The sequence below is a fragment of the Canis lupus genome, chromosome 15, assembly GCF_003254725.2.
Source record: "Canis lupus dingo isolate Sandy chromosome 15, ASM325472v2, whole genome shotgun sequence".
Classification (NCBI taxonomy): Eukaryota; Metazoa; Chordata; class Mammalia; order Carnivora; family Canidae; genus Canis; species Canis lupus.
In genome coordinates, this window is record NC_064257.1 from 16,919,082 (window position 1) to 16,934,735 (window position 15,654).

Below are 15,654 nucleotides of genomic sequence, written 5' to 3' on the forward strand. Positions count from 1 at the left end.
CTTTGGATGGATGCAGGGGGGCCCCCACTTGGAGGTGGTTGCAGGCTGTCACCCATTTCCTGGATTGGGTCCCTTGTAATGCCCCCTGCCCTCTCCTTCTGATGTGTATCAAATAGACAAGAAAGACAAAGTCAAAGTTTTCTTCCCAGTACCAGCTCACGAAATACTCATGCTTGACCCTTCTGTGCCTCTCTTCGCTTTGCTCTGTGGAGATGATGCAGGAGCCAGCCACAGCCTTGGAGCCGTGCTGTCAGAGAAGTATAACTTGAGCAGCAGATGTGATTTATAAATCTTAGTAGGGACGCCTGGGTGGCCCAGCGGTTGAGCATCTGCCTCGGGCCCAGGGTGTGATCCTGGGGTCCCGGGATCGAGTCCCACGTCGGGCTCCCTGCACAGAGCCTATTTCTCCCTCTGCCGGTGTCTCTGCCTCTCTTCTGTGTCTCATGAATAAATAAATAAAATCTTAAAAAAGAAAGTCAGACCTTATTCTTATAAAAAAAATAAAACAAAAAATAAAAATCTTCTAGTAGCCCTGTTACAAAGGTTAAAAAAAGAAAAAAAGGTGAAAATAATCTATGAAAATTTTTATTTAACCCCCTAATATTTTTCATTTTAGGGAATGATTATGATTTATGATTATGATTTTCATTTAGTGAAGGATGACACACGATTACTAAGCTACGTCACTCTTATTTTGTGCTTCTCTGTTCAGACTAGCTATGTGGCAAACGTGCAATTGCCACATGCGGCTCACGGCTCCCTGACGGGGATAGTGCAGATCCAGATGGCTCTTCCCCTCAAGGAAAAGTCATGTCAAGCTGCCTGCTGTGAGGCCGGCTGGCTCTCAGGGAGGACCATGTGCGTATGCCACTTGGGCAAAACTTTATAAAGGCATCCCCTGCCCTGGGGCGCAGAGCGGGGAGGGTCAGGGCTCCAGGTTATGAACTCCTCCTGCTGACTTGCTGATTTCTAGCAATTATTTACCCTCCTGGTCCCATGGAGGGGTCAGCCCTGCCAGACCTGTGGTCCAGATGTCCTGGATGGAGCTAGGGCAGGGGAACTCATGAAATTTTCCCTCCCTTTCCCCTGAGGGGTTTAAACAGAACTTTTTGGATAGTGGTAACCAAGCCTAAAAGATTCCTCAGCTTAAACATTGATGGAGTGAGTCTTTGTTCTCGGTCTGGGTCTTGTCAAGTAAGGCTGCAGTCCAAGTGGATAGGCAGGCTCCTTGCAGGGCTTTTGAACTCTGTCCCCCAAACTGGGGGCAGCTCAGATGGGCAGTAGTGAAAGCCGGGAGTAGGAGGTGGCAGTGGGCACAGAGTGCAGGATGTGGATCAGATGGCTGTTGGACGGTGGGAGTTCTGAGATGCCCACTCTCCAAAGAGAGGCCCTGTGGCCCCGTCTCCCTGCTGCCACAATCCCACCGCAGGCTACTATCGCCCTGGTCGCTGGGCTGACCCCCTTCTAATGCAGAGCACGTGATGTCACTCCTGCTGCCTCCGGTGTCCCATCTTCCGCAGAGAAACAGCAAAGTCCTCCTGGATGGCTAGGGCCCTCTCTGATTTCATCCAGTTGTCCCTCCCCGACTTGCTCTTGCTGTGACACAGCCTTTGCATAGGCTGTTCTCTCTGCCTGGCATGCTTTTCTCTCCACATGACTCCCTCCTGCACCTTAGGTCAGGGATGTATGTGCTCGAACATCACCTCAGCGAGAAGCCTTCCCAGCCACCCTGTCTACAATCACAACCTTCTCCTACCTCCGAGCCCCTGGCCCTATTTTATTTCTTTTATTCTCTTAAGTTTCTTGGTAGTAATTACCACCTCGCAGCATGCTATGTATTTCTCTTACCTGTCTGGAATATTGTCTTTCTACTCCCCTAAAATGTAAGCTTCATGACCGAAGATCCGTGTCCCCCTCCAGCTCCTAAAATAGGCTTGGCATATAAGAGGTGCTTGGTGACTGCTTGTGGCGTAAATGGTGGAAAGCCCACTGGTTTTGGAGCTAGACTGACCTTGAAGTGTCAAGCCCCCGCTCCAGCTGTGCAACCTTAGAAAACCTGCTTAAACTCTATGTGTTTCAGCCTCTCCATTTGTAAAATGGGGAATTAGTATTAATAGTTGTGTGTATGAGATTAAATAATATAATTATAATCTTGATTAACTCCAGCAAACAGTTACCATTTCCCTTCTTTGTCTTCCCACCAGGTGTGCTAGAGACATAGTGGTGAGCAAAAGAGGTGCTGTCTCTGCTATCCTGAAGGGCAGCCTGGAGCATAAGAGGCATAGACTACTGTCTGCAGCTCTAGCCAACACACCCCACCCCTTCCCTGACCTCCGTGCTCCTTGAGTGACAACTGCCTCAGAGGGACATGTTTTGGAGCGTCTGCCCTGCTCACAATGACCACCTTCACGGCAGGGATGAACCCCAGCAACCAGGATTAATTTTTGTGACCCATCCCCTGGGTGTGGATAGAGGTGAGCCCCAGACTCAAGCAAGGCCAAAAGTACTTCTCATTTGTCATTTTAAAGTCGGACTAGAGATTCCATTTCAGCTTTGTGGTGTGTGCTAATAAGATGCTGAGGCATCTTCTGCTCCCCCAACTGGGAATGGAAACTGGTCTGCAGGGAGGATGAAAGAGAGAGAGGGGTGGCTCCAGCCAGGCCTTGGTTCAAGTTTCTCTTGAGGCCTGGTTGTATCTCTGTCCTGAGATTCCTGAGACACCCCCTGCCCCTCCCCCACAACACACACACACACACACACACACACACACACACACACACCCTTGCCCGGCCCAGTGATAAACTTCCCCTTTGGGCTTAAACTGGCTGGAGTTGGGTTTCATTACTTGTAGCTAAAGAAAGGCATCCAGAGTTCTTCTGTTCAGAACTAGACTCTCGTAGTCCCAACTTCAATATATTTACTACATCAGTACACATAGGAAGTGCTAGGCGAGTCCTACACCTGCCACCCCTGCCAAATCCCAGCATGTGACACACACAGGATGATCAATACACACCAATTCTTGTCTGTGATTGGTCAACGTAGGTGATCAGGGAAGGTTAGTTCTTCCGGCTGCCTGGTGCATGGCAGGGTTACTTCCTTGTAAATCTGCCCCCCAGCCCAGCCCAGCTCTGGGGAGTCCTCATCTCAGGTGTGCTCAGAGCATAAGCAGGCCTTGGACCTCCGATGTTCTAGGGGAGCTGCCCCAAGAGACTTCAGGAAGAATGAACCCCATTCCTGGGTCTCACGTCCTTTTCTCTAAACTCTCACTACTCCAAATCCAGAGCAATGATTACAAGGGAGTCCTACCTGGAAGCACAGAGGTACCCAGGCCTCCCAGGGCCCCCAGGCACTTCCTGGGAGCAGCTGTTTGGTCATGCTCTGTGTAAAAAGCAGTGGGGAAAGGTAGATGCTAATGCTAGAACTCCTGTGGGGCAGGGTCTTCAGTGCAGGAGAACAGGCTGGCAGAGGAGGTTCAGCGGGGCAGCTCACGCTGCCTGACCACAGCGGATGCTGACTCCAGAAGAAGGGCAGGGGAGCCAATGGATGGCCGGAGGCCCAGAGAGAAAGCAATCCCCCAAAGCACCAGCTGTCACACCGTAAATGCATGAGTCCCCAGAGCTTAATAATGGACCCCAACCAGAAGCACAAACGTGGAGTCCATATGCCAAGGCCTAGCCACTTGGGTGACACGGGGTCCTGCAGGAGTGGGTGATCGTCAGGCCCACACTATCAATGAGGGATCAACCGGCTGCAGGGACCCTGTGAAGGGGGAGGTTCACTAGCGGGGTGGGAACCTCCCCATGGAGTCAGGAGGGAGGAGTCAGGGAGGTTTCTGCTACAGCAGCCACCCAGGCTGTGCCAGCCACCGGCTTGATGTAGGAACACAGAGGAAAAGGGAGACATCAACTGGTGGAGTTAAGCCCCACTTTGCGGTGCAAGTACCTGAGGTCTGCTTTGATTGCGGAGGCATCCACTTCAAAGACTTTCTCAAAAATCCCACTGCCAGCCAGTGAGGCTTCTCGATTTTAGAGATATTGGTTGATTTTGGTAACGGACCCGGACCCGTTGAGCCACTGCCCCCACCTTCCTCCCCCTCACCTGTTAGATCCCACTCTTATGTTTTATTTTATTTTTTTTCCACTCTTATGTTTTAAATCCTGAGCCCACAAACTCTAGGCCCCCACACTCAACCCCAGTAGAGCCGTACCCCAAACAGGACTTGCTTCCTCTGCCTCCCCCCCCCCCCCCCCCACACCTTGCTGAGAGCCCCAGGTGTAATTTCCAGGTCCCCAAGTAATAAACCTTCCTTTCTTTCGAGGTTGCCTGATGGTGGTTGCTGCAGGGTGTCTTGGAATCCTAGTAAGAACCCCAAGGGTCAGTCCAGCCACAACACTGATTATTGGTAGGTGGAGACCTGCACAAAATGGTGAGATTTTTGCCAGCAAGAGGCCACCCCCATGCCCCCGTGGGCAGCTGAAAACACACCCTGTCTCCCGCTGGCCCCGGCTGCCAGATGCTGCTGGGACAGGGCTCTCCCCCGGCCAGAGCTCTTGCTCCCACTGCCCTCCCAGCAGCTGGGCCACAGCTAGCCCCTGGCTTGGTTGAGCTTGGCTTGGGAGCTCCATTACTTCTGGTTTAGGTTCTCCTGGCGTCGCACTCCCCTCCACCACCTGGCCTGGGGTTCTGGGGTTCTGTTCCGTGCTTCTCCAGGGCAGCCTCACAGGGGCTGGGATGTGGAGGCTGCTGGTGCCCCAAGTTGGGTGTGATCCTGGCCCCGGAGGGAGGAACCTGTGCCAGCTATTTCACCCTTTTGATTTCCTCACCTGTAACCTGAGGCCCATCTTTGTAGGTGAAAGGTGAGGTCTTGATTCTAAGGCATTTTTAGGTTGGAAACCCTGTCATTTGAATGTTGCTGCATCCTACCATGGTGAATCCCCTTCTGGCCCCCGAAGAGCTCAGGTTTGCTCTGTGCCTGCCTTCTTCCCCAGGCTTTCTCCCTCTCCCTGTGCTAGGCTAACTCCCTTGGGGCTGAAGTCAGAAGAATTCACATCTCTGCACCTCCACTACCACCATCTGGGGCCCAGAAGCTGTCCTCTTACCTGTGGTTGGCCACAGTGTCCTCCCCACGGCCCCCAGCCTCCACTGTTGGGTGCCTCTACCAATGCTCCACCCAGACACCCAGCAGAACTTTAAAAACAGACACAGCACTTGCACCCACAGAACTGAGAGCCTTGGAGGAGAGGCAGCATCACACCATCAAATGGAAATGTCATAGTGAGGGTTATGAAGGAAACCAAATGGTGCGCATGATCTAGATGGTGGAGGGGGGATTGGGGACCATCTTCCTGAGGAAGTGGCATTTCAGCTACATCCATCTGAAGGATGAAATTGTGGGGACGAGAGCATTCCAGGCAGAGAAAATAGTATGTGGAACGACCCCGAGGCAGGGAGAACTTGACCCTTTATAGGAACTGAAAGGAAGCCAGTGCGGCAAGAGCCTGGGAGCAGAGAGCAGTGACTCTCAGGAGCTTTGCAAGGGCCCCTGGACAGTGACAGATCTGCAATGCACCTTCACGACCCTGCAGGGAGGTCTGGTTCCACTAACCTCCCTGACCTCATTTCAAGTCCATTTCTTCTTCAGAGGCAAAGCCCAGAGGCTAGTTGGGAATGAGGGCTGTGTTCCGGCCCACCTGCCCCGCGTCATGAAGTAACGGGTTGTTGTCTCTGTGGTTGGATCAGAGGGTGCCTGAGTTTTTTTCCTGCTCCCCGGGCCTGGTGTCCTAGAGGGCACAGGACATGCTGGGTACACACCGGTCTGAGGTGGATGAGCTGGCCCCTGTGACAGGGTGTGGTCCCATCCCAGTGGCCCCCGAGGGAGCAGAGGGGCAGCAGGAAGCAGGGCCCAAGGGCAATGTGATCTCCGTGGTGACAGGCGGCCTTGGGCCTGGACAGGGACAAGCTGCGATGGCTTTGGATGAGCTGGAACCCCCCAGTCCTCAGGGTCCCCTCTTTCCCTACCCCCGTCTCTGGCTCCCTGGCTAAACAGAGAGTTGGACATGGTGATGGGCAAACATCTTTATTCTGACCATGTCCCAAGTTCTGCCAGGCAGGAGAAAAAGCTTGGTAGGGCCAGTGCTGTGGGGACCACAGGGACAGCACAGAGTTGGCCTGGGCGCAGAGGTGCCAGGCTCCCAGGGTACCTGCAGATGGCTCCCCAGGGGGGATCAGTTGGTCTGCACCTCAAAATCCACTTCTGACCGGACCAGGGAAGGAAGCCGAATTCCAGCAAGGGGGTGGAAGCCTGGGACCTGCTCCTGCTCTTGGATCTGGTCTCTGAGGCGTTGGATTTCCAGACGTTGCATTTCGATGATTCTCCCAGTTTCCTCTTGCTCATTCAGTCTCATGGTGGGCACAGCACTGCACACGTCCTCGCTGGGCACTGGAAGGCACAGAGCAGGACTCCTGTGGGCCTGTTGCTGGACTGCCGTGAAGCTGTTTGGAAACCAGCTTGTCCCTCTTTTCCCCATCATCCCCAGATTTCTTGAGCACCTACTATGGGACAGACACTCAAGCCCAGACGCTAGGGATAGAGACAGGCCGTATCACCATCTGGTGGAGATGGAGGAAGGAAGAGACACTCCAGAGTGGGAAAGCCTGTCTCCTGAGCCCCCCAGTCTGTCTGTCCCAGGCCTCCCCAGCAGGCCCTGCTCATTCCCCTGCTCCCCATTCCCCAAGCAGGGTGGTGCTCTCCTGCTGACCTAGGTTGGTGTCCAAACCCTGAGGAGGCACACCCCTCTCTACCCCTCCTGGGCTGGCCACTCACTCATGCCCCTTGAGGACCTTCCCCCAGCTCCATCCTCCTGTCTCAGGTGCTGCCATCATCCCACCCAATGCCAGTGTCCTCCAGGGTCCACGGCTCATCCCATTCCCTGGCCCCACTGGCTGAACTCTCAACACCCATGTCCTTGGCTTCCATGCCATGCTGGCACCCACTCTGTGGCTTCCCCTCCCTCCCGGCGCCAGGACCCCGCACCTTTACATCTCTGCTGTAGTGGCCCATCCTCCGTCTGCCATCTCTCTCACTGCCTTCTGCTCAAGTTATCTGTTCTTTGACTGAACGTGGATCTCTTATTCCTGGACAATTCTATTTTTTTACCTACCAAGTGGGTTCCTTTTAGATTCACTCCCTATTCTGTGCAGTTAGACCCACAGTGGGGTCTCTTTGTCCATTTTCTTTTTCTTTGGCCATTTTCTTGAGAGCACGCTTGATACTCTAGATGCCTTTTCCTCCTGCCCCATGAGCCATGCATGGCCTGAACCTGAGGTTACCCAGTCACCTGGTGGCTCCATTCACACCTGGCCTGTTGTGTGCCACTGAAAAAAGTAACATATGAGATTCAAATTCTTGGTTTACAGCCCTAGGCAGACTTCCTGTCCATAGAGAACTCTCATTCCTCCCTTCTGGCTGTGTTTCTGAACTTCGGCCTGTACTCTAACTGCTCGCCCCAACTCTTTAAAGAAAATTAAGGTCAAATATAACATAAAATTTATCCTTTTACCATTTTAAAGTACAGAGTTTAGTAGTGTTAAGTGCATTTACACCGTTGTGCAATCTCCAGGACTCTGGCAAGAACACTCATGCCACCATTCTGTTTTGTGTCTCTAAGAACGTGACTGCTCTAGAAACTTCACATAAGTAGAATCATACGGTATTTGTCTTTTTGCGTCTGGTTTATTTCACTTAGTACCGTGTCCCCCGGGTTCATCTGTGTTACCACATGTGTCAGAATCTTTCCTCTTTAGGGCTGGATTGTATTTTATTTCATGGATGTACTACATTTTGTTTATCCATTCATCTGGGGATGAACCATTGGGTTGCTTCTGCCTTTTGGCTACTGTGAATAACGCTGCTATCAACATGGGGGTACAAATATCTCTTGGAGACCCTATTTTCAGTTCTTTTGGGTATACGGCCAGAAGTGGAGTTTCTGGGTCATGTGGCAATCCTACTTTCGAGTTTTTTGAGAAATTGCCCTAGAGCGTGGCTGCAATGTTTTCCATTCCCACCAGCAGTGCACTAAGGTCTCATTTTCTCCAGATCCTGACCCATAATTTTCTGTTTATTTTGAGAGCAGCCATCCTAATTCCTGTGAGGTGGTATCTCATTGTGATTTTGATTTCATTTTCCTGATGATTAGTGATGTTGAGTGTCTTTTCATGTGCTTGTTGGTCATTTGTGTATCTTCTTTGGAGACATGTCTGTTCAAGCCCTTTGTCCATTTTTAAATCTGGTTGTTTCGTTGTTACTGTTGAGCTGTAGGAGTTTGTTACATATTCTAGACATTAACTCCTTATCACGTATATGATTTGCAAATATTTTCTCCCATCCCACAGGCTGCTCTTTTACTCTTGGTTGTGTCCTTTGATGCACGTGAGTTTTCAGTTTTTTGTGTAGTCAATTTTTCCTTTTGTTGCCTCTGCTTTTGGTGTCCCATTTAAGAAATTATTGCCAAATCCATCCTCTCCTCCACTCCTCACAGATGACATTACCACCACTTGGCTGCCAATCTGTGTCTTCAACTCCCAGTCAAGCTTCTCTCAGGAGAAGAGGGGTCTCTTCCCTACCCACTCCCAATCTCTTCCCTGTATATCAGAAGTTAACTCTAGAAAAGACCACATGTTGGAAGCCAAGGAAGAGAGTATTGCAAGGAGGAAGTTGTCAGCAATGCCCAGTGGCCAGCCTTGCCCTAGGCTTCTAATTGGTCTGAAGATGGGACCAGCATTCAGATTGACTGACATCCTACTCTTCCTAAGGGAAGTCTAGACCCTTCTCTTCTTGCCTATGCTCCTCTACTCTTCTTCTTTTTGGCAATTTCTAGGCTTTTGGTCTTTTAGTGTTTCTTCTTTCTCTAGCTCTTGACCCTTCATCCTCCTGCTGCTATTGGTTGCCCCTGATAACCATCCTCTCTGTCAAGCTGTGGCCTGGCCCTGGGAAGGTACAGCATTCCCAAGCCTAAAAGCCCATCCACCAGTGTCACATGCCTCTGCCCAGTTTCTGTTTGCTTTTCCACCTGCTCCCTTAGCTACTTCCTCTTTCCTGGTTACCAGCATAGTCTTTGGACTAAACTTAGTGCCCTCCCCATTGGCCTTTACACTTATCCAATTATTGTCTCATTGCCCAGGGAGATCCAACCTGTGTTTATGAGGCCACGGTCCTAAAGGTCCATACTAGACTGAACCTGGAAATATTCCAGCACTCAAAATTTTCCATCTTCTGCCCTGCCGCTGGCCATACCAACCCCTCGGTGCTTCACCAGGTGCTATAAGCATCTTGATGCAGATTGTGGCTTTAAGGTCCCCTCAGCTCTGCAATCCATGGGTGAAGTCAATGGACTGGGATGTCCTGGATGCAGAGTATCCTAACATGCAAGGAATAGGGAAGTCAGATACTGCAGAACTATAAGAAAGCTCAGGGTTGACACAGCTGCTGGCTGGTGGCTGACCTCCAGAAGCAGTTGTCTCCTGAAACATCCCTGGCCTGGGTGACACTGTCCATGAATGTTCTTAAGGGTGCAGCTCTGCTTCCTGAGACCAGTTCACACAGAAGATGGGCCAGTGGGCCCAATGTGGGGCTTTGGCACTTGTTTTCCCCGTCTCTCTCCTTCCTTGGTCTGAGCATCTTGAGGGTATGGGCTAGGCTTTTCCTGTTTCTTCTCTTCACTGCTCCAATTTTTTCTCATCCCTTTGATAATGACCTGCCAGCTCATCAGAGTTTGGTTCTGTCTTATAGGGTCCTCCCTTTGATGGTCCTTCTACCGTGTGCTGTGGTATATAAACCGTCCTGTCCTTTTCTCCATGGCTGTGCCATGTCAGTTCTCTCCTCATGGCCCCTTGGCTGTTGTCTCTCCCTTGTCAGTTCTCTCCTCCATGCCCCAGCCCACCCCCTACCTCCGTGTCCTATTGGTCCGTACTCTGCTCTGATCCTGCCATCTGCCAGAACTGGGCAATCTCTCCACATCCTGCCCACAAGCTTCTTTTGGGAGATTAAGTTCTGTTTTTCTTTTATTTTTTAAAGAGTGTGTTTGTTTGTTTGTTTGTTTGAGAGAGAGAGAGAGAGCACAATTGGGGGAGCTGCAGAGGGAGAGGGAGAAGCAGGACCCTGAGATCATGACCAGAGCCGAAGGTGCTTAACCGACTGAGCCATCCAGGGGCGCCTGAGTTCTGATTTTAAATGATGGGAAATAAGAATATGATTACTAATACATTTGCATTAATTTCTACTGTTTTATTTGCATTTTATGTTTGTGTCACTTTTTCCTTTTCTTTTTTGGTCTTTTCAGAATTTAGAGGGTTTTCCCCTTTACTCGTCTGGAAGGTGTATACACTCTTTCTTTCTTAATAGTTATCCTAAAAAGTTTAACAAGCATATTTAATTTAAAAGAGTGTAAAGTAAATCAATATTTTTACCTTCTGGCTAAACAATACAAGACTTAGAATGCTTTAGCTCTGAGTCCCCTGGTTAAATGCTCAGTATTTTAACTCTGTCTTGGTATTTGAGTCCACACTTTAGACCTTTTTTTTTTTTTTTTGTATTGGCTTATACAGTTGTTTAGATTCTACATATTTGCTTTTTCCTCACACATTGTTTCTTCTTGCATTAAGACTTTCCCTCTGGAATAATTTTTCTTCCTGATATATATTCTTTAAAATTTCCTTAAATGAGATTTTCTTGGTGAAAAATTCTCCCAGTTTTTGTTTATAAGAAAATTTTTTCATGTGTTTCACTGGTTACATAACTCTAAGCGACAGTTATTACCTCTTAGCACTCAGAAAGACACTATTTCATAATTTCTACATGGTTTATACTGTTGCTCTTGGGAAGTTAGGTATCAGCTGACTTGTTATTCCTCTATGTGCAATCTATCTGTTCCCTGGTTGCTTTTAACATCTCTGTCTTTGGTGTTCTGTAGTTTCGATATAGATTTCTTTTTATTTATCCTACTTGAGATCCACCGGCTTCCTAGACCTGATGATTGTCATCTTTCGTCAATTCTGAAAAACTTTCAGCTATTCTTTATCATAATGTTGCCTCTCCTCATCCTCTTTTTCTCAAGCTTCAGTTAGATATGAGTTAGGTTTTCCCATTCCATCTTCTTTGTCGTTTATTATACCTTTGTCCCTCTGGGCTGCAATCTGGGAAATTTCTTTGTTCTTTTAGTTCACAAAGTCTCCTTTCAGATACATCTAACCTATTGTTCAGTCTGTCCATTGAATCTAATTGCAATTTATGGTTTTCATTTCTAGGAATATTTTGGGTTCTTTTTTCAAATATACTTAGCCAATTTTGGGAGACTCTTATTTTGCCTTGTTTTCAAATTTCTCTTTTATTTCTTTAAACATATTAAATATTGTTATTTAGTAGTAACAAAACAGTAGTAGATAGTAGTAGGTTTCCTCCTGGATTTAGTGATTTTTGATTGTGAGTTCATGTTCCTTAGGATATTATCTATAGGAATTCTTTGACAACATTCTTAAAATGTGTTCTTCGATAGGAAATTTGCATTTGCTTCTGCTTGGGACCCAGAGATACTACTAGTTAAACTAAATCTTCAGCCAAGGTTTCTTTGAGCCACAAATTAAGTGTAAATTCTGGACTTGAACCTGCCTGAGTATGGGCTTTCAGTTAGCAGTTCTCAGGGAGAGATCTTTTCTCTTGTTTGTTTTTTCTTTCCTTCATCCAGAGCTAAGACAGACAGATATTTATCTCACTATCTCCCTCTGTAAGGTAGGTTTTCCTCTCTAGTTAGCTTATAGTTTCCCAATTTATTTTATCTTGATCTGACTCCATTGTTTCCTTCTTCCTTCCTTCTTTCCCTTCCTTTCCCTGTCTACATCTTTACCAACACTTGTAGTTTTTGTTGTTGTTGTTGTTTGATAATAGTCATCATAATGGGCATGAGGTAGTATCTTGCTATCGTTTCAGTGTGCATATTTCTGGGGTGCCTCGGTGGCTCAGTCATTTAAGCATCTGACTTGATTTCGGCTCCAGGTCATGATCTCAGGGTCATGAGACCAAGCTCTGTGCTGGACTCTGCGCTGGGCATTCTCTCTGTCCCTCCCTCTCCCTCTGCTCCTTCTCCTCCTCTTGTGTGCATATGCACACATATGTGCACACTCTCCCTCAAAACAAACAAAAATTGCATATATCTAATGATTTCTGCTCAGAATTTTTTTCATATGCATATTAGACATTTGTGTATTTTCTTTGGATAAATGTCTATTTAAGTCTTTTGCTCATCAAAAAAAATTTTTTTTTGGTTGCTGTTGAGTTGCAGGAATTTTTTGTTCATTCTGGATCTCAGTTCTTTATCAAATATATGATGTGCAAATATTTTCCTCCCATTGTATGGATTGCTTTTTCACTCTTGCTTAAAGTGTCCTTTGATGTATGAAAGTTTTAAATTTTGATGTAGTCCAATTTATTTATTTTTCCTTTTGTTGCCTGTGGTTTTGATGCCATACCTAAGAAATCATTGCCATATCCAATGTCATGAAGCTTTTCTCCTATATTTCTTCTATGAGTTTTATAGTTTTAGCTCTGACATTTAGGTCCTTGATCCATTTTGAGTTAATTTTTGTATATGAGGTATGGTCCAACTTCATTCTTTTGTATATGGGTATCCTGTTTTCCCAGCACCATTTACTGAAAAGATTGTCCTTTCCCCATTGAGTGGTCTTGGCACCCATGTTGAAAATCATTTGAAAAAAAAAAAAAAAAGAAAGAAAATCATTTGACCATATATATGCAGGTTTATTTCTGGCCTTTCTACTCAATTCCATTGGTCTGTATATCTCTCTTTATATCAGTACCACACTGTTTCAATTACTATAGCTTTGCATTAAGTTTTGAAATCAGGAAGTGTGAGACCTCCAATTTTGTTCTTCTTTTCCAACGTTGTTTTGACTGGGATACCTTGAGATTCCACATGAATTTGAGGATGTATTTTCTATTTCCACAAAAAATCATTGAGATTTTCATAGGGATTGTACTATTAGTAGATTGTTTTGGGTAGTATTGACATCTTAACAGTATTGTCTTCTAAACATAAGATGTTTTCCATTTATTGGTATCTTAATTTTTTCAGCAATGTTTTATAGTTTTCAATGTACAAGTCTTTTGCCAGCTTGGGTAAATTTATTCCTGAGTATTTCTTCTTTTTGATGTTATTATAAATGCAATTGTTTTCTTAATTTAGTTTTTAAAGTGTTCATTGTTAGTATATAAAAATGTAACTTATTTTTGTCTATTGATTTTGTATCCTGCAATTGGGATTTTTTGGTCTTTTGCATGAAATTCCTCCCTATTTTCAGAAGTTTGAAGGATTTTTCCTTTGTTCTCTGGTCTTTGGATATTCCATGATGATGGACTTGATCCATCTATTTTTAGCCATTGTATTGGTTAGTAGGTAAATCTAACACCTTCTTAAAGTCTTTCCATTGTTTTCAGCCCCACCTTCACCCCTACTTCCTGAGATATGTTCTTCTGCTAATTCCAGAGACTTGGGAAGGTTCTGTAATGTACATTAGGTTTCTTCTAGGTTCCCCACTCCTGCCTTAGGAGTCTATGGAGTCAGTTACCACTTATCTGTTTTCCAGCTTTCAAAATTTTGCGTCTCTTTCGTGTTTTCTTTGATCATATGGTTTATTTATGCCATTTTAGTAGGCTTCTAATTAGCCATCTTTATTTAGAAGTTCTAATTATATGGTTTTAATAATTGAAAAATATGCAGGTGTGTCTATTAGACCTGTTAGTTAATTGTTATGTGAATAAAAACTTAAATGCTGCTAAAACTAAAATAGTGGTTTGGGGATGACAACCTGTGCTGTTCAGATAAAGAATTCTTTTTTTAAAAAAAATATTTATTTTCAGTGGTTTGGGGATGGCAACCTAATAAAGAATTCTTTTTTTAAAAAAATATTTATTTATTTTCAGTGGTTTGGGGATGGCAACCTGTGCTGTTCAGATAAAGAATTCTTTTTTTAGGGATCCCTGGGTGGTGCAGCGGTTTAGTGCCTGCCTTTGGCCCAGGGCGCGATCCTGGAGACCCGGGATCGAATCCCACATCAGGCTCCCAGTGCATGGAGCCTGCTTCTCCCTCTACCTATGTCTCTGCCTCTCTCTCTCTCTCTCTCTCTCTGTGTCTGTGTGTGTGACTATCATAAATAAATAAAAATTTAAAAAATTCTTTTTTAAAAAAATATTTATTTATTTTCTCAGGTTGGGAAGGGGCAAAGGGAGAGAATCTCAAGCAGACTCCCTGCTGAACACAGAGTCCAACACAGGGCTTGATGATCCTGAAATCATGACCTGAGCTGGAATCAAGAGTCAGATGCTTAACTGACTGAGCCACCCAGGTGCCCCCATATAAAGACTTCTTAAAAACCAATTGAATTGGTCAATTTTAAACAACTTGAGGATGTATATTTTGAGCTAACTTGTCTTGGTGGCCCCCTGTTCAAAATTAAAAGTCAGAGCTAGGTTCTTCATGATCAAACAGACAGTTGGTAATACTTGTCTTCAACTGTTATAAATGAAATCTTCCTTGAGTAAAACTATACCACACAAATGATCTGATGTTAAGTTTGTTTCAAAATAATCCATGGTGATGGGAGAGGAAAGAACTGGGGACTGTGGATACTGATGAAGCAAGAGTGACAGGAACTGATACTTGTTGAAGTCAGGGAATGGATTCATGGGAATTCATTAGGTTTTTCTCTCATTTTTTGTATATGTCTGAAATTTTCAATAATATTAGTAGGAAGAACTTGGCTATATCATACAGTATCCTGAGGAGGTCTCAATGATATTTGCTAGGATATTTGGGCACATTTGAAATATTTTTTAAAGAGAGGCTTTGCAGTTGTTCACAGGCACATCTATGCTTTACTTTCATCTCCAATAAGTCAAGCATCTCAATCTTCATAACACATACTCGGCTCTTATGTCAGTTCTTTAGATGGAATATTGCCTCTTCCGGTACTACTCAGAGAGTTTACTCTTGTTTCAACTTCTCCTCAACTCTAACGAAAAGGGCAGATGAGACAATACAATTATATGTATAAATCTGTAATAGTTTAAGACTCTCAAGAAATTATGAAAATAGTACAGAGTTCCTGCATATACTTCAGTCACTTTCACCCAGTGATAACCTCTTAAGTGACCATAGTACTGATATTGGAAAGACTCAGGCCACAGCCATGGCAGGTTTCCATTCATTGAGGTTTCTAAGCTCTATTCCTGAATGTAAACCCAAGAAAACAATATACTCAAACCACACTGACTTAATTTTCCATGGAAATACCTTATATTCTGTCTTTATTGACCATCCAAATAAGAAATGGATACCTGAAGAATGTTTTTTAATTGTCTGAAGAGATACAGTTAAAGGCTGCCCACTGTGTTATTCAACATCCTTTTTCATAAAGATCCGTGTGTTAAGTTTTTTACAAAATATAGTGCCATGGAAAGGTTTGTTTCCTCGGGAAAAAAAAAAAAAAAAAAAACAAAAAACTCCAAGTTTTCCTCTTTCCATAAATGAGGACTATGTAAACTATCATATTTCTGTTTCTCTTTTTGCCCTGGCTGTCAGA

The 15,654-nt window shown here is 45.6% G+C and overlaps 1 protein-coding gene across 3 annotated transcripts in view; it reads right to left on the reverse strand.

Annotated features, from left to right (window-relative positions):
- Positions 1-6,063: 6,063 nt before the first annotated feature.
- The window catches only part of CFAP57 (cilia and flagella associated protein 57), a 73,651-nt gene continuing 64,060 nt past the window's right edge, over positions 6,064-15,654 (reverse strand). For all 3 annotated transcript variants that reach the window (XM_025420462.3, XM_025420460.3, XM_025420463.3), the window contains one exon: positions 6,064-6,442. In XM_025420462.3, coding sequence (XP_025276247.3) covers positions 6,228-6,442 — 215 coding nt within the window. In that variant the 3' untranslated portion in view covers positions 6,064-6,227. The remainder of the gene's footprint in view (positions 6,443-15,654) is intronic.